The sequence below is a fragment of the Osmerus mordax genome, chromosome 2 (genome assembly GCF_038355195.1).
Source record: "Osmerus mordax isolate fOsmMor3 chromosome 2, fOsmMor3.pri, whole genome shotgun sequence".
Classification (NCBI taxonomy): Eukaryota; Metazoa; Chordata; class Actinopteri; order Osmeriformes; family Osmeridae; genus Osmerus; species Osmerus mordax.
Genome location: NC_090051.1, coordinates 19,099,228 through 19,116,598, shown reverse-complemented (window position 1 = coordinate 19,116,598; position 17,371 = coordinate 19,099,228). Strand labels below are relative to the sequence as shown.

At 43.4% G+C, this 17,371-nt stretch overlaps 1 protein-coding gene and 35 non-coding genes across 36 annotated transcripts; 35 read left to right on the top strand and 1 right to left on the bottom strand.

The window, feature by feature from the left end:
- Positions 1-392: 392 nt before the first annotated feature.
- lmln (leishmanolysin-like (metallopeptidase M8 family)) lies at positions 393-7,412 on the bottom strand. The gene is made up of 17 exons (XM_067256606.1): positions 7,153-7,412; positions 6,575-6,675; positions 6,406-6,436; positions 6,180-6,262; positions 5,845-5,962; positions 5,077-5,255; positions 4,729-4,834; positions 4,457-4,551; positions 3,992-4,109; positions 3,766-3,873; positions 3,567-3,643; positions 3,364-3,474; positions 3,130-3,262; positions 2,821-2,980; positions 2,521-2,651; positions 2,216-2,429; positions 393-2,086 (listed from the first exon to the last, which is right to left on the bottom strand). The coding sequence occupies exons 1-17, from the start codon at positions 7,279-7,281 to the stop codon at positions 1,986-1,988; spliced, it is 1,995 nt and encodes a 664-aa protein (XP_067112707.1). The 5' UTR covers positions 7,282-7,412; the 3' UTR covers positions 393-1,985.
- A 1,363-nt stretch (positions 7,413-8,775) lies between these two features.
- Positions 8,776-8,847, top strand: trnat-cgu (transfer RNA threonine (anticodon CGU)). Its single transcript has one exon. It is a non-coding gene; the product is annotated as a tRNA-Thr (tRNA).
- A 115-nt stretch (positions 8,848-8,962) lies between these two features.
- On the top strand, positions 8,963-9,034 carry trnat-cgu (transfer RNA threonine (anticodon CGU)). Its single transcript has one exon. It is a non-coding gene; the product is annotated as a tRNA-Thr (tRNA).
- Positions 9,035-9,149: 115 nt separating this feature from the next.
- Positions 9,150-9,221, top strand: trnat-cgu (transfer RNA threonine (anticodon CGU)). Its single transcript has one exon. It is a non-coding gene; the product is annotated as a tRNA-Thr (tRNA).
- Positions 9,222-9,336: 115 nt separating this feature from the next.
- Positions 9,337-9,408, top strand: trnat-cgu (transfer RNA threonine (anticodon CGU)). Its single transcript has one exon. It is a non-coding gene; the product is annotated as a tRNA-Thr (tRNA).
- A 115-nt stretch (positions 9,409-9,523) lies between these two features.
- Positions 9,524-9,595, top strand: trnat-cgu (transfer RNA threonine (anticodon CGU)). The gene has a single exon. It is a non-coding gene; the product is annotated as a tRNA-Thr (tRNA).
- Positions 9,596-9,703: 108 nt separating this feature from the next.
- trnat-cgu (transfer RNA threonine (anticodon CGU)) lies at positions 9,704-9,775 on the top strand. The gene has a single exon. It is a non-coding gene; the product is annotated as a tRNA-Thr (tRNA).
- Positions 9,776-9,890: 115 nt separating this feature from the next.
- trnat-cgu (transfer RNA threonine (anticodon CGU)) lies at positions 9,891-9,962 on the top strand. The gene has a single exon. It is a non-coding gene; the product is annotated as a tRNA-Thr (tRNA).
- Positions 9,963-10,077: 115 nt separating this feature from the next.
- trnat-cgu (transfer RNA threonine (anticodon CGU)) lies at positions 10,078-10,149 on the top strand. Its single transcript has one exon. It is a non-coding gene; the product is annotated as a tRNA-Thr (tRNA).
- A 115-nt stretch (positions 10,150-10,264) lies between these two features.
- On the top strand, positions 10,265-10,336 carry trnat-cgu (transfer RNA threonine (anticodon CGU)). The gene has a single exon. It is a non-coding gene; the product is annotated as a tRNA-Thr (tRNA).
- Positions 10,337-10,451: 115 nt separating this feature from the next.
- Positions 10,452-10,523, top strand: trnat-cgu (transfer RNA threonine (anticodon CGU)). Its single transcript has one exon. It is a non-coding gene; the product is annotated as a tRNA-Thr (tRNA).
- A 115-nt stretch (positions 10,524-10,638) lies between these two features.
- trnat-cgu (transfer RNA threonine (anticodon CGU)) lies at positions 10,639-10,710 on the top strand. The gene has a single exon. It is a non-coding gene; the product is annotated as a tRNA-Thr (tRNA).
- A 115-nt stretch (positions 10,711-10,825) lies between these two features.
- On the top strand, positions 10,826-10,897 carry trnat-cgu (transfer RNA threonine (anticodon CGU)). Its single transcript has one exon. It is a non-coding gene; the product is annotated as a tRNA-Thr (tRNA).
- A 115-nt stretch (positions 10,898-11,012) lies between these two features.
- trnat-cgu (transfer RNA threonine (anticodon CGU)) lies at positions 11,013-11,084 on the top strand. The gene has a single exon. It is a non-coding gene; the product is annotated as a tRNA-Thr (tRNA).
- Positions 11,085-11,190: 106 nt separating this feature from the next.
- Positions 11,191-11,262, top strand: trnat-cgu (transfer RNA threonine (anticodon CGU)). Its single transcript has one exon. It is a non-coding gene; the product is annotated as a tRNA-Thr (tRNA).
- A 115-nt stretch (positions 11,263-11,377) lies between these two features.
- Positions 11,378-11,449, top strand: trnat-cgu (transfer RNA threonine (anticodon CGU)). The gene has a single exon. It is a non-coding gene; the product is annotated as a tRNA-Thr (tRNA).
- Positions 11,450-11,564: 115 nt separating this feature from the next.
- Positions 11,565-11,636, top strand: trnat-cgu (transfer RNA threonine (anticodon CGU)). The gene has a single exon. It is a non-coding gene; the product is annotated as a tRNA-Thr (tRNA).
- A 106-nt stretch (positions 11,637-11,742) lies between these two features.
- On the top strand, positions 11,743-11,814 carry trnat-cgu (transfer RNA threonine (anticodon CGU)). Its single transcript has one exon. It is a non-coding gene; the product is annotated as a tRNA-Thr (tRNA).
- A 115-nt stretch (positions 11,815-11,929) lies between these two features.
- On the top strand, positions 11,930-12,001 carry trnat-cgu (transfer RNA threonine (anticodon CGU)). The gene has a single exon. It is a non-coding gene; the product is annotated as a tRNA-Thr (tRNA).
- Positions 12,002-12,116: 115 nt separating this feature from the next.
- trnat-cgu (transfer RNA threonine (anticodon CGU)) lies at positions 12,117-12,188 on the top strand. The gene has a single exon. It is a non-coding gene; the product is annotated as a tRNA-Thr (tRNA).
- Positions 12,189-12,294: 106 nt separating this feature from the next.
- On the top strand, positions 12,295-12,366 carry trnat-cgu (transfer RNA threonine (anticodon CGU)). Its single transcript has one exon. It is a non-coding gene; the product is annotated as a tRNA-Thr (tRNA).
- A 107-nt stretch (positions 12,367-12,473) lies between these two features.
- On the top strand, positions 12,474-12,545 carry trnat-cgu (transfer RNA threonine (anticodon CGU)). The gene has a single exon. It is a non-coding gene; the product is annotated as a tRNA-Thr (tRNA).
- Positions 12,546-12,660: 115 nt separating this feature from the next.
- trnat-cgu (transfer RNA threonine (anticodon CGU)) lies at positions 12,661-12,732 on the top strand. Its single transcript has one exon. It is a non-coding gene; the product is annotated as a tRNA-Thr (tRNA).
- Positions 12,733-12,838: 106 nt separating this feature from the next.
- Positions 12,839-12,910, top strand: trnat-cgu (transfer RNA threonine (anticodon CGU)). The gene has a single exon. It is a non-coding gene; the product is annotated as a tRNA-Thr (tRNA).
- A 107-nt stretch (positions 12,911-13,017) lies between these two features.
- Positions 13,018-13,089, top strand: trnat-cgu (transfer RNA threonine (anticodon CGU)). The gene has a single exon. It is a non-coding gene; the product is annotated as a tRNA-Thr (tRNA).
- A 115-nt stretch (positions 13,090-13,204) lies between these two features.
- On the top strand, positions 13,205-13,276 carry trnat-cgu (transfer RNA threonine (anticodon CGU)). Its single transcript has one exon. It is a non-coding gene; the product is annotated as a tRNA-Thr (tRNA).
- A 108-nt stretch (positions 13,277-13,384) lies between these two features.
- On the top strand, positions 13,385-13,456 carry trnat-cgu (transfer RNA threonine (anticodon CGU)). Its single transcript has one exon. It is a non-coding gene; the product is annotated as a tRNA-Thr (tRNA).
- A 115-nt stretch (positions 13,457-13,571) lies between these two features.
- Positions 13,572-13,643, top strand: trnat-cgu (transfer RNA threonine (anticodon CGU)). The gene has a single exon. It is a non-coding gene; the product is annotated as a tRNA-Thr (tRNA).
- Positions 13,644-13,758: 115 nt separating this feature from the next.
- On the top strand, positions 13,759-13,830 carry trnat-cgu (transfer RNA threonine (anticodon CGU)). The gene has a single exon. It is a non-coding gene; the product is annotated as a tRNA-Thr (tRNA).
- A 115-nt stretch (positions 13,831-13,945) lies between these two features.
- On the top strand, positions 13,946-14,017 carry trnat-cgu (transfer RNA threonine (anticodon CGU)). The gene has a single exon. It is a non-coding gene; the product is annotated as a tRNA-Thr (tRNA).
- Positions 14,018-14,125: 108 nt separating this feature from the next.
- Positions 14,126-14,197, top strand: trnat-cgu (transfer RNA threonine (anticodon CGU)). Its single transcript has one exon. It is a non-coding gene; the product is annotated as a tRNA-Thr (tRNA).
- Positions 14,198-14,312: 115 nt separating this feature from the next.
- Positions 14,313-14,384, top strand: trnat-cgu (transfer RNA threonine (anticodon CGU)). The gene has a single exon. It is a non-coding gene; the product is annotated as a tRNA-Thr (tRNA).
- Positions 14,385-14,499: 115 nt separating this feature from the next.
- trnat-cgu (transfer RNA threonine (anticodon CGU)) lies at positions 14,500-14,571 on the top strand. The gene has a single exon. It is a non-coding gene; the product is annotated as a tRNA-Thr (tRNA).
- A 115-nt stretch (positions 14,572-14,686) lies between these two features.
- Positions 14,687-14,758, top strand: trnat-cgu (transfer RNA threonine (anticodon CGU)). Its single transcript has one exon. It is a non-coding gene; the product is annotated as a tRNA-Thr (tRNA).
- A 108-nt stretch (positions 14,759-14,866) lies between these two features.
- Positions 14,867-14,938, top strand: trnat-cgu (transfer RNA threonine (anticodon CGU)). Its single transcript has one exon. It is a non-coding gene; the product is annotated as a tRNA-Thr (tRNA).
- A 135-nt stretch (positions 14,939-15,073) lies between these two features.
- On the top strand, positions 15,074-15,145 carry trnat-cgu (transfer RNA threonine (anticodon CGU)). The gene has a single exon. It is a non-coding gene; the product is annotated as a tRNA-Thr (tRNA).
- Positions 15,146-17,371: the final 2,226 nt, after the last annotated feature.

Genomic DNA, 17,371 nt, shown 5'->3' with positions numbered 1-17,371 from the left:
CCATCCAAAACTTACAAAATAATTAAACCCTGGAATGTTCCCAGAAACAAACAAAAAATATCACCACAGGGAAGCATAATCAACCATCTTTCATATCATTAAGGCCAATTGTACTTATTTAGTGCAAACACTATAGAAAATAATTTGTAGATAATTGGGATATCTTTAGCTGCACTTAGATAATAAATACTTTAGCCTTTACATGTTACAATATCTAACAGATCTCTGTGTACTTAAGGGACATTATACCCTCAAATTGTCAAAAGCTGTCACTCGCAGTGCATGTCAGAGACTAAAAGATTTCAAATAAAATAACCATATGGAATATGAACACACAATGTCTACATGGGTAAATATCAGGTCCTGTTACAGATCAATACTAAATAAATACAGACAGTAAAACGTCAAACACCAAGTATTGTTAAAGTTACACCGTATACAAACGTAGTGCCCAAACTTACACTATGGTGAGCAAACACCAGGTTATGCTGAAGGTCTATGTCGTTGCTTTCAGTGAGCTTGTACATGCTGCTGACCCCCCCTGAGAATACACCAGAGACACTAGTACGTACTCAGCTTTAGGTACTTCCAAGCCAATGTTACCATGGAATAATGCTCCTGTAACAGCATGAACACACTAACAAGGAAAGGGGTATCAATGGCAAATAAAAAGACATTATTTGATCCCGGTTTACACACTCACCAGGTGTAAATCATTGTAGTTAATCTGGCACGAACACACACATACACACACCGGAAGTACTATTGTTGCCAAGCTTATTTGATCATATTCTCTGGCTGACTGCATGTGACTTGAAGGCTTCAAACTTCACAGTCCATTTTTACATATCAGCGAAGAGCTGTATGAGCCAACATGAAAAAACAAAAAAAGAAATAACTATACATTAACTTTTTTGCATCATCAGCAAGATTTTTTCTATCCCCCGTCCACCAAAGAGCCCTAAGGGCTGTTATAGCCTGCACGGGTTGGCTAGGCTACATGTTCACACAGTGATCTGTAAGGAAGGTGAATACTGCATCAGGATGCATACTGCATGGAGCACAGGGACGGTCTACACTACACAATATTAAAACACACATAAATCCAATTTCTTAAAACCGGGGTAGGAAGGAAAGAGTCTCCTTTATCATCATCATCTTCATCATGGTTGTCTGTTTATGGAGTATGGCTTCTGATTTAGATGTCCAGACTGGCACATTGTTGGTTCAATAAATAAACATCAATGGCTTGTATTTCTCTGATAGAGGCAAGGGTGGGAAAACTTCTGTTCCATCTCTCTGGGAAGGCCAGTCTCAGCCATGGCAAGTTTAGATGCTTCATCCTCTCAAGTCCCTACACCTCTGTGTACTTGCAGAAATATGAAGCTTGGGTCATGAATCTCCACATTAAAATGGTGCCTTCACACAAATTCAAAGCCACCAAGACAAGACAAAGTCAAAAATAATTTACGAGGATCTTTGTACTAGTTTGCAATTGAACAGGAGTGTAGAATTTTCCAACTTAGTTTTAACACTTTAGAAAGAATGCTACAGTATGTTAGTGTCCAAAATAAGGTCATATATGGTCTGGGGTTTGGATTATTACTGATCCGCTACACTGCACTCTTATGACAAAGTATTACAAATTTCCCTGACTTGTACAAGTGATGCGATTCTCAAGAAATGGTGACCAAAGGAAATAAAAGATAAAAAGAAACAAAAGTTTCAAATGTGTACGTGACCACCTGATCCACTCCTCTTGTTCCATGTCCTCCACCTGTAGATAGTTGCCTGATGTTGAGAGGCCGGTAGCCCGGGTGGTGATATTCCCCCAAGCACAGAACAGTTCTGGGGGCCAACTGAGGTAGTCGTGAGCCTTTTGTGGAACCTTCCTGAACAAATCCTCTTCTAGAAAACTACCAGAAAGCACAGCATGTTCCCCACACATGCAGCTGTCATTTTAGTTCCACTCACACACTGTTGGGTCAGTTCCACACACAGAGGATGAAGCCAGCCAGGAGAGGGACCAGGTTCAACAATAGCAGCCAGAGAGTCACCACCAGGCTGGAAGAACTGGAGCAAGGGTCTGGAAGAAAGGGTAACACCATTTTCACTACACAGCTCACCATCATCTGCAGTTCATTCAGTATGTATGCATGTAGGTGTGTATGAGATAGACTGCAGCATGGATGACAAGGAGGAGGGGTGGACTGACCAATAGGAAGAGTCCTGGTGGTGGTGTTGAGAGGCGGGAGCTGGTGTGGGAGTAAACAATTAGGGCAGAAATCTGAGCAGGCAGGACAGATCAGCTCGCCATTGTAGACCCAATCGTTGATGAGCACGCTAACACTGAGCACCTGACCTTTACGGAGACACTGGAACGGCATGTCTTGAACCCACAAAATCAGCCCCAGGCTTGAACACGACATCTGAAACACAGACACCCGTGTTGTTAGAGGTCCAGGTTAAGATGGTCGGCAGATGGGGTTAGGAGATGGAAAGTCTTTGTTAAGGTTGGACCTTGTAACAGCCGCTGCCCCAGTCAGGATGGGTCATCGTGCGAGTACACTGCTCCATGATGAAGGCTCTTCTCTGGTACACACACACAGAATCAGGCCCGTATTGCTCTGCACCATAGTTCCTCCACCAGTCTATAAAAAAACAAAAACAAGGCAGGAGCAGTTCAACAACAAGAAAAAGGGCAAAGCAGTGAGTTTATAGATACCCACAGGAAAAAAGAACCCAAATAAGAGCCACTAAAATATCCCCAGGTAGACAGACAAGGGTTACAAGAGACAGGTGGACTAGATGGTCACTGACCGGGTTGGTTCTCCTGAATGCGGCAGTGGGAGTTGCGCTGGTATTCCCCACTGAGGTGCCACCTGAACTCCTGGCTGAAGGGACAGTAGTCAGCGATCTCCACAGCACCTCCGTAAGAGGACTGTTCCCCAGCTGGGACATCTGGGATCTGGTCAAAGTACTAACCAGACAGACCAGAGGCAGCAATGGATAAGAAAGAATACAGAAAATATGGATAAGTTAAAAAAAAATTACATACGTTTATTTTTTTTACCTTTCACAACACTCTGGTGAACGGTATTATGTGTCTTTGTGCACTGTGTGGTTTACCTGGTAGTCCATGGGCAGATCCTGGGAGTATTTCTGGAGGTTGCAGACAGCCACAGCCAGCTGGTCCTGTCGACAGGTGAGCTTGAGGGGCGTGGCTCGCACCGTGTCACAGTACGGCGTCACAGGATGTCGACTGGCGTACACACAGACAAAACGGTTTCAACTTGTTTCAGACACAAACCTATCAAAGACAGTGCGTGCGCCCATGTGTGTTTGAGGAGGTAGTCAACTTGCCTCTGGCGCTGTCTATCCATCCAGAACTTGCAGCTCTTCATGACGAAGTCACAGCCCAGCCCCCTGCCCCAGTCCAGCCTCTCAGCCATGCTGTAGTTGGCTCTGTACCAGCTTAGCACGCACACGCAGAAAAACACATCAGCAAAAGTAAAAACACATATAGCATTCCAGTATATTCTCTTCTAGAGAGACAGCAGACCTACCCAGTGTCCTCCATGATGGCCAAGGTAATTCTAGAGAAGACCCGGTTCTGAGTGTGAGATCCAGTCATTGCTTCGTTCTAGTGAAAACACAGGCAGTTGAAAACAGCAGCATTCGAAACCATCCATCCCTCAGACTAATACATTCTTCCAGTACATCTCCACTCAGTCCTCCTCACTTAAAATGGTGGAGAGGTCTCACCTCCAGCAATCTCTTTTCCCAGTGGTTGAGTTCTGTCCCCATACCCCCCTGGTTCTCCAGCTCCATTCCCTCTAGAATGGGACACCCAAAATGGCTCCGTGCCTCCTCCTTAGAACAACACTCAGAATCAGGATACACACAACATACACAACAAATGGACAAACCGAAACACTGTGTACATAAAACCTACAACAACAAAAATGGAATGTTACAAACACACACTTACCACAACGCGCGGGGTCACCAACACATGCACTTCATGACGAACCATCTCTCCATTTCGGATGTCCCAAAGCCGAGTCACCCTCCGTATGACTGCATTGCTCCACTGGTATAACCCCAATCTGACACACAGTGGAGGGGAAAGGTTTTACAATTCTCTCTAGGGGAACAGAAATAACTCCTGAAAAATGGAATGTGCTGGGAGCAGCAACGGTGACTGACATTTCCCATTAAATCCTGCGAGGCTGTGAGACTAACCGACACACACACAGGTCAACATATCACTCATCCACCATTGTCATTCATTAAATGCTCCATTTAGCTACAGCATACTTATAAGTCATTTTAAAGAGGGTTGATATGGGACGCAATTGCAGTGTGGCAAAACTAGTGAACTAAAAATGTGGTTAAAAACTGCACAACTGAAACGACAGCCAAGCAGTCAATAAGTCATGATCAAATTTCTCACGTCTCGTTGAAGGCTGGCAGTCCACTGGCAAACCTTGGGGTCAAGGGTTTCCCTTTGTCATCATGATAGAAGGCAAAGAGTCCTGCTGAAAAGCCCTGTGGGGTGGACAAGGGGCACATCCACCAGTGAACCGCAGCACAAAGCATTCTCAATGACATTTAACTTCCCATTTAGCCCCAGTTGACCCCATGGTGTAGACTGAATTAATTAAACTAGTTCTGGAATGTAACATGGGTACCGTTCAAATACCTTAATTGAGAAAATGTACTTACCAGGGCATGTATGATCTCATGTTTAACGGTGGACAACATGCCCTCAAACTCCTGAGGCTGGGGGGAGATCATGTTAGGACACAGGTTGGCGTACCCAGCAATGGGCCTGAATAGACATACACAGAGAGATACAGGGAAAAATTTTATTTCACTTAATCATTAGGGTCACAAATCCAAATCCAGTAACCATATTTTATTCACAAATAAAAACAAAACTGACATTTACTTTTGTAGGCTTATGTTGACATAAAATCTTAAATAAAAGATGGATATTGTAAGAAATTGGGCTATAGGTTGAAGGTGTGTGCCACTTCTGGCACCACCAATCCCAGGCCTGATGGCTCTCACCTGTCCAGCTCAGCCTCCAGCTGACAGTAGGCAGCATAGGCTACAATGTTCTCCTGACCACACCTCTCAGTGGTCACCCCGCTCACGTAAAGGACAAAGTCGGACCCCGTCACTCCAGGTCCGTCTGCTGGGCCTGTGGGACCACAGGACTTGCCTGTTGCGCTGCACACCTTGCATTGCTGGGATTTACAGACTAGTATTAGACAACATGTCAACAACATTGTTAACAGCATCCCAAACAAGAGCAGCAAAATCGCTAGGACTGTTTTGTGCTGAGGTAGATTATTGTGATAGCTCACAAGCAGTTGCTGAATTTACTACACTGTAGCTACAGTGAATGTAGATATTTAAACCTGTAGGGGGTGCACTGTACCCCTGGTTTTGATCACTTAATCTGTCTTAATTCGTCCAAGCCATGCTGGCTTCAGTCTATGTCATCAGGCAGTAAGCATTCTTCCTGAGCCCCAATAACTAACATCGTAATCCATATTTTGCTTATCTTGAATGGTATAAAAGCCACCTGTGAGGTGTTACCCTGTAGGGTAACACCTCACAGGGATACAATTGTTCTTAGCATGGGTTGGAGGGGGGGTGGAGGGTGGGGGCAGTTCTATCCTATCACTCTCAAACTATTCTAAACATCTGGCTCCCTTTTATAAATAAATACATGTATTAATAATTATAATTAAGTTCTGCTTCTTGTAACGGCCACTTGCATATGCACTGATGTGGGATAGCAAATTGCAGGGCATCATATCTGGAACTCACCTGTAAATGATCCTCAGGTACGATGACAGGTCCGCACTTTGTGACCTCAGCACACGACCCCTGGCAGTAGCGATGAGGGTCATCTCTCTTCCGCAGATACTGATTGGTTGCACATTGTCTGTACAGGAACATGAAGACAGACATCAATGATGGCTGCCTCCTACTACCCACAATCAGCTAAACAGTGTTGATGGTAGGCTTAATTTATTGATTATCTTGAGAAGAGCGAATAAAAATCTTCAACCTCTCAATCATGTATTAATTGTGTGCTTGTATAATGCATTTGATACTTATTGTTAATGTATGAAGGACAGACAGAATAAGTGAATGACTACCTGCTCAATAACACTGGACCCACTTGCCGGCGCACTTGGAAAGCTCTCTGGAGGTAATCAATTGCTTGCGGAAAAAGTTTGTCCTAAAAGTGACAAGAAAACCAGTTTGACATCTGCCAAGTTGACTATATAGGCTAATGCAGAAAACTAATAAACTATATGTGTTATATGGGTGCAAATTATGTCCTTCAGCCATAGTTTAGCCACAGTTAGAACACAAACATACCTTCACAAGGCTTCTTTTATCTGCATCTAAACTGAGAGACACATACATGCATAATAAGAGGTTTAGACAAGGAGCATGAATAAACACATTTAACTGAGCTGATAAGATATATTATGTTAACATATCATTACTAAGACAAAACAGTAGTCATTATCTAACATACACTTACTTGTCTACGCTGAAATCATAAATAATTTGTATTTTTAACTGTGGATCAGAGGAGCTTCTCTTAGTCAACCTCTCAGATCTCAGATGCACTTTATGGACAACCTGCAAGAGGATACAGTGTTAGACTTAATAATAAGTAGCTAGCTAGCTGTAATGGACGAGAAGGTTGAATGGTTAGTTTATTAAATCTTGTTGCACGAGCGTGGGTCATCGCGTCAACATTAGCACATCACAAGACAGTCTGTCGACTCAGAGCACCTACAAGATAAAGCTAGCAGCACTTGTATCTCAACAATACCTCGTCTAAGCTGTGAGAGTATGAGAAAACCATATGAGCGCATGTTACCTACCTTAGCGTTAAAATTAACAAATATATTAACGGGGGAAACATTTAAGCGTTATAAATTCAGATGAGACAAATTATGTAGCTAAATACAACTTGTCTGCATTAATTATCTACCTACTGTAATCAGCCGCTGAGCCAGTCGAGAAGTCGGCAGCTGGCTAGTTGGATTTAAAAGGTAGCTAGCTAGGCTAGCTGAATAGAGAGCCACGGTAATGAGAACACCTTTAACTTACCTCAGCCGGAGATGGGACTTGATGCTTGCATGTGCTGTGACTATGCACAAACAGGAACAACAGAGACAATATGCCGATTCGACTGAGTGGCCCAAAAATAATCCAAAAGTAGCTCAACCTCGTCCCCATCGTATGTCAGCCACAGTTGCTGAGCGCGCGACGCTGCCACCAATCGTGATTCGACACTTGGTTCTTTCATTGCTAGCTAACTAGCTACATGCTTAATAACTTGGGGGGATGAGTCAGCCTTCTGTGCATAATTTACTGATCGCAAATATTGATGACAACGTGAATTTTGATAATTGCGTCAACTGCACAAATCAAAGCTACTTGATAGCCTAGCTACCTATGACCAGAGTCTCTGACCAGACTGAAGCTAAAGCTACTACTAGGCAACTGGAACTCCAGGATGTCGACCCAGAGTTGCCAGATTTTCAGTAACCCCCGTGTTGCTGCATCCCTTCTCCTTACGGTGTTGAAAATACATATATATCATAAACCTCTTTTCAGTCACTGATTGCAACAGTCAATGTTTTTTTAGGGCAACATGTTCACTTTATTGTATGCCAGACAAGCAAGGCAATCGTATTACAGTTTATGAATCAGAGGCAGTTCAGGGAGAGGAATAATATTGCTGATATCGTCAGTTTTAGATGAGCTACTTGAAAAACATCGGAGGGGCAGAAGAGCAGGAGTCACTGATCCACAGCCTGTATAATGAAATCCAATATAATGCTGTAAGACAACTGTATTTAGATGAATAGCCAATTGGAGGTTTTCTTTTCTAACAAAGAGTGGGCACTGTACAAGAGTTTGTGACAGTATTTTAATAGCAACCATTACCTGAGCCAAAACATTGATCCACTCTGGTGCTGAGTAGAAAAACAGCATGCCTGTGTCCTTCCTCAGGACCATAACATTCTCATTTTCAAACTCCAACATCTCATGTTCACTATTCACAACGTATATCTGTGGGTAAATGGGTAAAGTAAACACAATTTTCTTTCAATTCATATAATAATGGTTCCTATAACTAAACTCTCGATTTGATAAGTTGTTAGGAAATGTATTGTGACATATTACTCTCATACTTACAAGTGAAACCTTCTTATATTCGCGTTTGGGTAGTTGTTTAGGTAATGAACAATTACAATGGCCTTCAGGACCACTTTCACCCCTCGCTCCTCTAATTCCTGGAATTGCATACACTAAAGGAAGACAGAAACAACCAATTGCCTATATTGCCTCAATTAACATGATTATTTTGCTTAAAAATAAATGTTACAGCAACAAACAGCGACATAATACAGAATAAAAAGCATTATGGTCCAAGGAAGGATAATATTTAAAACATTTTTGGGGTAAGCACCTAACCTTGTCCTGATGCACCTGGTGACCCAGTAGTGCCTGGCAGTCCCATTGTCCCCATGAATCCTTGAGGCCCTGGTGGACCGCGATAACCCTTTGTTCCCTGACAACACATTTGAAATCGTACGATTAAAAGTTTCTATAGTTTGGTGGATGTGTTTTTTTCTTAACACTTTTACAGAGTGATTAGCTCTGTGTCATCTGTTGAAAAGGGTTTTCCTGCGAGAAAAATCTAAATTTCTGATAGAGCTGCAGGGCATGGTGGCCAAGTGGCAAGGCGTCGGTCTCGTAAACCGAAGATCATGGGTTCAACCCCCATCCGTGCCTTTGTTTCGTAGTTGTCAATTGCTAAAACCACCTGTTGGTTTTGTGATTAGCTCTGTGTCATCTGTTGAAAAGGGTTTTCCTGCAAGAAAAATCCACATTTCATATAGAGCTTCAGGGCATGGTGGCCAAGTGGCAAGGCGTCGGTCTCGTAAACCGAAGATCATGGGTTCAACCCCCATCCGTGCCTTTGTTTCGTAGTTGTCAATTGCTAAAACCACCTGTTGATTTTGTGATTAGCTCTGTGTCATCTGTTGAAAAGGGTTTTCCTGCAAGAAAAATCCACATTTCATATAGAGCTGCAGGGCATGGTGGCCAAGTGGCAAGGCGTCGGTCTCGTAAACAGAAGATCATGGGTTCAACCCCCATCCGTGCCTTTGTTTCGTAGTTGTCAATTGCTAAAACCACCTGTTGGTTTTGTGATTAGCACTGTGTCATCTGTTGAAAAGGGTTTTCCTGCAAGAAAAATCCACATTTCTGATAGAGCTGCAGGGCATGGTGGCCAAGTGGCAAGGCGTCGGTCTCGTAAACAGAAGATCATGGGTTCAACCCCCATCCGTGCCTTTGTTTCGTAGTTGTCAATTGCTAAAACCACCTGTTGGTTTTGTGATTAGCACTGTGTCATCTGTTGAAAAGGGTTTTCCTGCAAGAAAAATCCACATTTCTGATAGAGCTGCAGGGCATGGTGGCCAAGTGGCAAGGCGTCGGTCTCGTAAACCGAAGATCATGGGTTCAATCCCCATCCGTGCCTTTCATTCTTAGTTGTCAATTGCTGAAACACCCGGTTGGTTTAGCTCTGTGTCATCTGTTGAAAAGGGTTTTCCTGCGAGAAAAATCCACATTTCTGATAGAGCTGCAGGGCATGGTGGCCAAGTGGCAAGGCGTCGGTCTCGTAAACCGAAGATCATGGGTTCAACCCCCATCCGTGCCTTTAATTCTTAGCTGTCAAATGCTGAAACAACTGCTTGGTTTTGTGTGTAGCTCTGTGTCATCTGTTGAAAAGGGTTTTCCTGCGAGAAAAATCTAAATTTCTGATAGAGCTGCAGGGCATGGTGGCCAAGTGGCAAGGCGTCGGTCTCGTAAACCGAAGATCATGGGTTCAACCCCCATCCATGCCTTTGTTTCGTAGTTGTCAATTGCTAAAACCACCTGTTGATTTTGTGATTAGCTCTGTGTCATCTGTTGAAAAGGGTTTTCCTGCAAGAAAAATCCACATTTCATATAGAGCTGCAGGGCATGGTGGCCAAGTGGCAAGGCATCGGTCTCGTAAACCGAAGATCATGGGTTCAACCCCCATCCGTGCCTTTGTTTCGTAGTTGTCAATTGCTAAAACCACCTGTTGGTTTTGTGATTAGCACTGTGTCATCTGTTGAAAAGGGTTTTCCTGCAAGAAAAATCCACATTTCATATAGAGCTGCAGGGCATGGTGGCCAAGTGGCAAGGCGTCGGTCTCGTAAACCGAAGATCATGGGTTCAACCCCCATCCGTGCCTTTGTTTCGTAGTTGTCAATTGCTAAACCCACTTGTTGGTTTTGTGATTAGCACTGTGTCATCTGTTGAAAAGGGTTTTCCTGCGAGAAAGATCCACATTTCTGATAGAGCTGCAGGGCATGGTGGCCAAGTGGAAAGGCGTCGGTCTCGTAAACCGAAGATCATGGGTTCAACCCCCATCCATGCCTTTGTTTCGTAGTTGTCAATTGCTAAAACCACCTGTTGATTTTGTGATTAGCTCTGTGTCATCTGTTGAAAAGGGTTTTCCTGCAAGAAAAATCCACATTTCATATAGAGCTGCAGGGCATGGTGGCCAAGTGGCAAGGCGTCGGTCTCGTAAACCGAAGATCATGGGTTCAACCCCCATCCGTGCCTTTGTTTCGTAGTTGTCAATTGCTAAACCCACTTGTTGGTTTTGTGATTAGCACTGTGTCATCTGTTGAAAAGGGTTTTCCTGCGAGAAAGATCCACATTTCTGATAGAGCTGCAGGGCATGGTGGCCAAGTGGAAAGGCGTCGGTCTCGTAAACCGAAGATCATGGGTTCAACCCCCATCCGTGCCTTTGTTTTGTAGTTGTCAATTGATAAACCCACTTGTTGGTTTTGTGATTAGCACTTTGTCATCTGTTGAAAAGGGTTTTCCTGCAAGAAAAATCCAAATTTCTGATAGAGCTGCAGGGCATGGTGGCCAAGTGGCAAGGCGTCGGTCTCGTAAACCGAAGATCATGGGTTCAATCCCCATCCGTGCCTTTCATTCTTAGTTGTCAATTGCTGAAACACCCGGTTGGTTTAGCTCTGTCATCTGTTGAAAAGGGTTTTCCTGCGAGAAAGATCCACATTTCTGATAGAGCTGCAGGGCATGGTGGCCAAGTGGCAAGGCGTCGGTCTCGTAAACCGAAGATCATGGGTTCAACCCCCATCCGTGCCTTTTTTTCGTAGTTGTCAATTGCTAAAACCACCTGTTGGTTTTGTGATTAGCTCTGTGTCATCTGTTGAAAAGGGTTTTCCTGCAAGAAAAATCCACATTTCTGATAGAGCTGCAGGGCATGGTGGCCAAGTGGCAAGGCGTCGGTCTCGTAAACCGAAGATCATGGGTTCAACCCCCATCCGTGCCTTTGTTTTGTAGTTGTCAATTGCTAAACCCACTTGTTGGTTTTGTGATTAGCACTTTGTCATCTGTTGAAAAGGGTTTTCCTGCAAGAAAAATCCAAATTTCTGATAGAGCTGCAGGGCATGGTGGCCAAGTGGCAAGGCGTCGGTCTCGTAAACCGAAGATCATGGGTTCAATCCCCATCCGTGCCTTTCATTCTTAGTTGTCAATTGCTGAAACACCCGGTTGGTTTAGCTCTGTCATCTGTTGAAAAGGGTTTTCCTGCGAGAAAGATCCACATTTCTGATAGAGCTGCAGGGCATGGTGGCCAAGTGGCAAGGCGTCGGTCTCGTAAACCGAAGATCATGGGTTCAACCCCCATCCGTGCCTTTTTTTCGTAGTTGTCAATTGCTAAAACCACCTGTTGGTTTTGTGATTAGCTCTGTGTCATCTGTTGAAAAGGGTTTTCCTGCAAGAAAAATCCACATTTCTGATAGAGCTGCAGGGCATGGTGGCCAAGTGGCAAGGCGTCGGTCTCGTAAACCGAAGATCATGGGTTCAACCCCCATCCGTGCCTTTGTTTTGTAGTTGTCAATTGCTAAACCCACTTGTTGGTTTTGTGATTAGCACTGTGTCATCTGTTGAAAAGGGTTTTCCTGCGAGAAAGATCCACATTTCTGATAGAGCTGCAGGGCATGGTGGCCAAGTGGCAAGGCGTCGGTCTCGTAAACCGAAGATCATGGGTTCAATCCCCATCCGTGCCTTTCATTCTTAGTAGTCAACTGCTGAAACACCCGGTTGGTTTAGCTCTGTCATCTGTTGAAAAGGGTTTTCCTGCGAGAAAAATCCACATTTCTGATAGAGCTGCAGGGCATGGTGGCCAAGTGGCAAGGCGTCGGTCTCGTAAACCGAAGATCATGGGTTCAACCCCCATCCGTGCCTTTAATTCTTAGCTGTCAAATGCTGAAACAACTGCTTGGTTTTGTGTGTGTCATCTGTTGAAAAGGGTTTTCCTGCGAGAAAAATCTAAATTTCTGATAGAGCTGCAGGGCATGGTGGCCAAGTGGCAAGGCGTCGGTCTCGTAAACCGAAGATCATGGGTTCAACCCCCATCCGTGCCTTTGTTTCGTAGTTGTCAATTGCTAAACCCACTTGTTGGTTTTGTGATTAGCACTGTGTCATCTGTTGAAAAGGGTTTTCCTGCGAGAAAGATCCACATTTCTGATAGAGCTGCAGGGCATGGTGGCCAAGTGGCAAGGCGTCGGTCTCGTAAACCGAAGATCATGGGTTCAATCCCCATCCGTGCCTTTCATTCTTAGTAGTCAACTGCTGAAACACCCGGTTGGTTTAGCTCTGTCATCTGTTGAAAAGGGTTTTCCTGCGAGAAAAATCCACATTTCTGATAGAGCTGCAGGGCATGGTGGCCAAGTGGCAAGGCGTCGGTCTCGTAAACCAAAGATCATGGGTTCAACCCCCATCCGTGCCTTTAATTCTTAGCTGTCAAATGCTGAAACAACTGCTTGGTTTTGTGTGTGTCATCTGTTGAAAAGGGTTTTCCTGCGAGAAAAATCTAAATTTCTGATAGAGCTGCAGGGCATGGTGGCCAAGTGGCAAGGCGTCGGTCTCGTAAACCGAAGATCATGGGTTCAACCCCCATCCGTGCCTTTGTTTCGTAGTTGTCAATTGCTAAACCCACTTGTTGGTTTTGTGATTAGCACTGTGTCATCTGTTGAAAAGGGTTTTCCTGCAAGAAAAATCCACATTTCTGATAGAGCTGCAGGGCATGGTGGCCAAGTGGCAAGGCGTCGGTCTCGTAAACCGAAGATCATGGGTTCAATCCCCATCCGTGCCTTTCATTCTTAGTTGTCAATTGCTGAAACACCCGGTTGGTTTAGCTCTGTGTCATCTGTTGAAAAGGGTTTTCCTGCGAGAAAAATCCACATTTCTGATAGAGCTGCAGGGCATGGTGGCCAAGTGGCAAGGCGTCGGTCTCGTAAACCGAAGATCATGGGTTCAACCCCCATCCGTGCCTTTAATTCTTAGCTGTCAAATGCTGAAACAACTGCTTGGTTTTGTGTGTAGCTCTGTGTCATCTGTTGAAAAGGGTTTTCCTGCGAGAAAAATCTAAATTTCTGATAGAGCTGCAGGGCATGGTGGCCAAGTGGCAAGGCGTCGGTCTCGTAAACCGAAGATCATGGGTTCAACCCCCATCCGTGCCTTTGTTTCGTAGTTGTCAATTGCTAAACCCACTTGTTGGTTTTGTGATTAGCACTGTGTCATCTGTTGAAAAGGGTTTTCCTGCGAGAAAGATCCACATTTCTGATAGAGCTGCAGGGCATGGTGGCCAAGTGGCAAGGCGTCGGTCTCGTAAACCGAAGATCATGGGTTCAACCCCCATCCGTGCCTTTGTTTCGTAGTTGTCAATTGCTGAACCCACTTGTTGGTTTTGTGATTAGCACTGTGTCATCTGTTGAAAAGGGTTTTCCTGCAAGAAAAATCCACATTTCTGATAGAGCTGCAGGGCATGGTGGCCAAGTGGCAAGGCGTCGGTCTCGTAAACCGAAGATCATGGGTTCAATCCCCATCCGTGCCTTTCATTCTTAGTTGTCAATTGCTGAAACACCCGGTTGGTTTAGCTCTGTGTCATCTGTTGAAAAGGGTTTTCCTGCGAGAAAAATCCACATTTCTGATAGAGCTGCAGGGCATGGTGGCCAAGTGGCAAGGCGTCGGTCTCGTAAACCGAAGATCATGGGTTCAACCCCCATCCGTGCCTTTAATTCTTAGCTGTCAAATGCTGAAACAACTGCTTGGTTTTGTGTGTAGCTCTGTGTCATCTGTTGAAAAGGGTTTTCCTGCGAGAAAAATCTAAATTTCTGATAGAGCTGCAGGGCATGGTGGCCAAGTGGCAAGGCGTCGGTCTCGTAAACCGAAGATCATGGGTTCAACCCCCATCCGTGCCTTTGTTTCGTAGTTGTCAATTGCTAAACCCACTTGTTGGTTTTGTGATTAGCACTGTGTCATCTGTTGAAAAGGGTTTTCCTGCGAGAAAGATCCACATTTCTGATAGAGCTGCAGGGCATGGTGGCCAAGTGGCAAGGCGTCGGTCTCGTAAACCGAAGATCATGGGTTCAACCCCCATCCGTGCCTTTGTTTCGTAGTTGTCAATTGCTGAACCCACTTGTTGGTTTTGTGATTAGCACTGTGTCATCTGTTGAAAAGGGTTTTCCTGCAAGAAAAATCCACATTTCTGATAGAGCTGCAGGGCATGGTGGCCAAGTGGCAAGGCGTCGGTCTCGTAAACCGAAGATCATGGGTTCAATCCCCATCCGTGCCTTTCATTCTTAGTTGTCAATTGCTGAAACACCCGGTTGGTTTATCTCTGTGTCATCTGTTGAAAAGGGTTTTCCTGCGAGAAAAATCCACATTTCTAATAGAGCTGCAGGGCATGGTGGCCAAGTGGCAAGGCGTCGGTCTCGTAAACCGAAGATCATGGGTTCAACCCCCATCCGTGCCTTTGTTTCGTACTTTTCAATTGTTGAAACAAAAAACTTAAATTCAAGTCTCTTGTGAATAGTTCTGATTTACAAAAAATCATCAATTGTTATGGGTGTCCATGCAAGAAAAATCTGAATTTCCCAACATACTGCAGAGCATGGTGGCCAAGTGGCAAGGTGTTGGTCTCGTAAACCGAAGATCATGGGTTCAATCCCCATCTGTGCTGTCGTGTCATAGTTCCTATTGTTAATATAATTGCAAAAACACAGGGTTTCCTTAAATAGGGATTACTTTTTTGGTTGATGACAGGTAATGGTGGGCTCATAAACTGAAGATCATGGTTTCAATACCCATATGTGCCTTAGCTTTAAAAGTTTATATTGCAATATCCAAAAGTTTAAATATGGGTTGTGTTAACAGTTCCGCCCTCTGTAAAACAGAGAGCACATTTTTTATGTTGAATTTAGATATTTATATTTTTTTACAGTAAATATATAAAGTACATTCATACAATTGATGATTAGTTTACCATAGTCCCTCTCTGTCCAGGGGCTCCCCTTTGTCCATCCGGTCCCCGCAAGCCTTTCATTCTTTTCAGCCCTGGATCCCCCTTTAATGCAGATGAATAGAAATAAACATTACAGGAAAACATTGGCTGAAGTTGGGCAAAACGTTTCCTTAAATCTACCGTGTCAGCCAATTACCTTTAGCCCAGGGATACCACCACTTCCAGGGTATCCCTATGAACACACATTTGGTATGTTGATGGAACAAGGAATTACTTAATGTCATCATCAAAAATAAATTGGAAAACAAACAAATTGCTCACATTTTCTCCCGAAGATCCTTGGACTCCTTTCAATCCATTTTCACCCTTTTGGCATCACAATTGAAAAATTAAGAACTCTTTTTTCATCAATATTACAGATCATTTGGATGGATACAGGTAAAGCTTACTTTGGATCCACTGCGTCCGGGACGACCCTGAAACCGAAGTATTCACTGTTAAAGAAGAATACATCTGAGATCAACATGTTTTTTGTTGTATATGTAGTTGACATTTGTAGTAATGTATTGATTCACCCCATGTACTCCTGGTGTGCCCATGTCACCAAACAAGCCTCGCCAGCCTCTGTCCCCCTTTTCTCCCTGGAAAAATAAAGATTATCAAGGTACAATGTTAATGTTAATGATGAAATTAACATTTTATGTTATATTATGTTAACCTCATGGTCCTCGGACCAACCTGTTCGCCTAAGGGACCCATTATTCCAGACATCCCTGGTTTCCCCTCTTGACCAATGGAACCTGGCTGTCCCTGGGGTACAGAACCATATGACATACACAACTTGAAGCTGATGCCTCGTTTACAAACAGATGCTTTTTGACAAGTCATATGAATCACTTGGTGACAATGAGTACATATTTCCAGTTCCACCTAAACAGAATAGAAATCCTTTACTTCAATCTCATATACTTTGTCTTACCTTACGTCCATTGGGTCCTCTGCATCCCTTTAAATAAAACCAGTAATAAACTGTAATATACGGCTTTCATTACCATAAAACTGATAATAAAACCTCCCATATAATAAATGCATACCTTTTCACCTTTTTTCCCTATAATGTGTTCAGTTATATCAACCTGAAATATGTATATATATATGAATATGCATGAAGTTAAACATATTTCTAAATAAAATTATGGACAATATGTACTTTTATGTATGTTTTCGTTAACAATTGGAAAATTAGCATATTAACGCTTTACCATGAGCATAGATTTCTGCGTTGATGGAGGAAAAGGAGGAGGTGGAGGAGGAGGTAAGAAGGTCCTGCATGGAACTGACCATATACGTCTCATACCTGAAATGCACATTGAGTTAGTGTGTGGTTCATCATATCCTGACTGACGCTCTAGTCATTGATTAAAGTAATTTTAAATATTTGTACTTTTAATGAAATATGTGAATACTATAATATTATATTAGAAAAAACTAATACCCGATGTTACAGTGATTTTGTGTGCATCTATGACAATCCAACCCAGGATATGAATTATAATGACACATTTGTTTGACATTTTGTCTCCAAATCTGTTGAGAATAAGAAAAAAATATCAACTTTGTAGCCTTTCCAGGCACAGCTGTATTTAGAACTTAATTCCATTCAATGATGCATTTGTGTTACTCATCCGCAATAAGCGTTTGCAACCAGGACATTTAAAATAGCTAAAATAGATTATTAGAATAATCTGGTGTATATCTTTTCAGAGATGAGCAATTTTCTATCATTCTGTCTGAAGGTTAATTGAAAATGTAAAGGGAGTGGAAGTAGGCCAGACTTTATTAGAATATTCTGGTGTATATTTGAGATTTTTTTACACAATTTTGAAAAAGTTATTAAGATTTGCGAGGATTAAACTATTTGCATAGATGAGCGATTTTCTATCA

What these genes read in the sequence shown, in the direction of transcription:
- lmln (XM_067256606.1), bottom strand. Translation starts at nt 7,281, where the DNA reads ATGGGGACGAGGTTGAGCTACTTTTGGATTATTTTTGGGCCACTCAGT. An exon ending in CTGCCAGCCTTCAACGAGAC is followed by an intron (nt 4,110 to 4,456) that starts GTGAGAAATTTG and finishes ACTGTGTGTCAG; the next exon opens with ATTGGGGTTATACCAGTGGA. An exon ending in CACCAGGACTCTTCCTATTG is followed by an intron (nt 2,087 to 2,215) that starts GTCAGTCCACCC and finishes CCTTTCTTCCAG; the next exon opens with ACCCTTGCTCCAGTTCTTCC.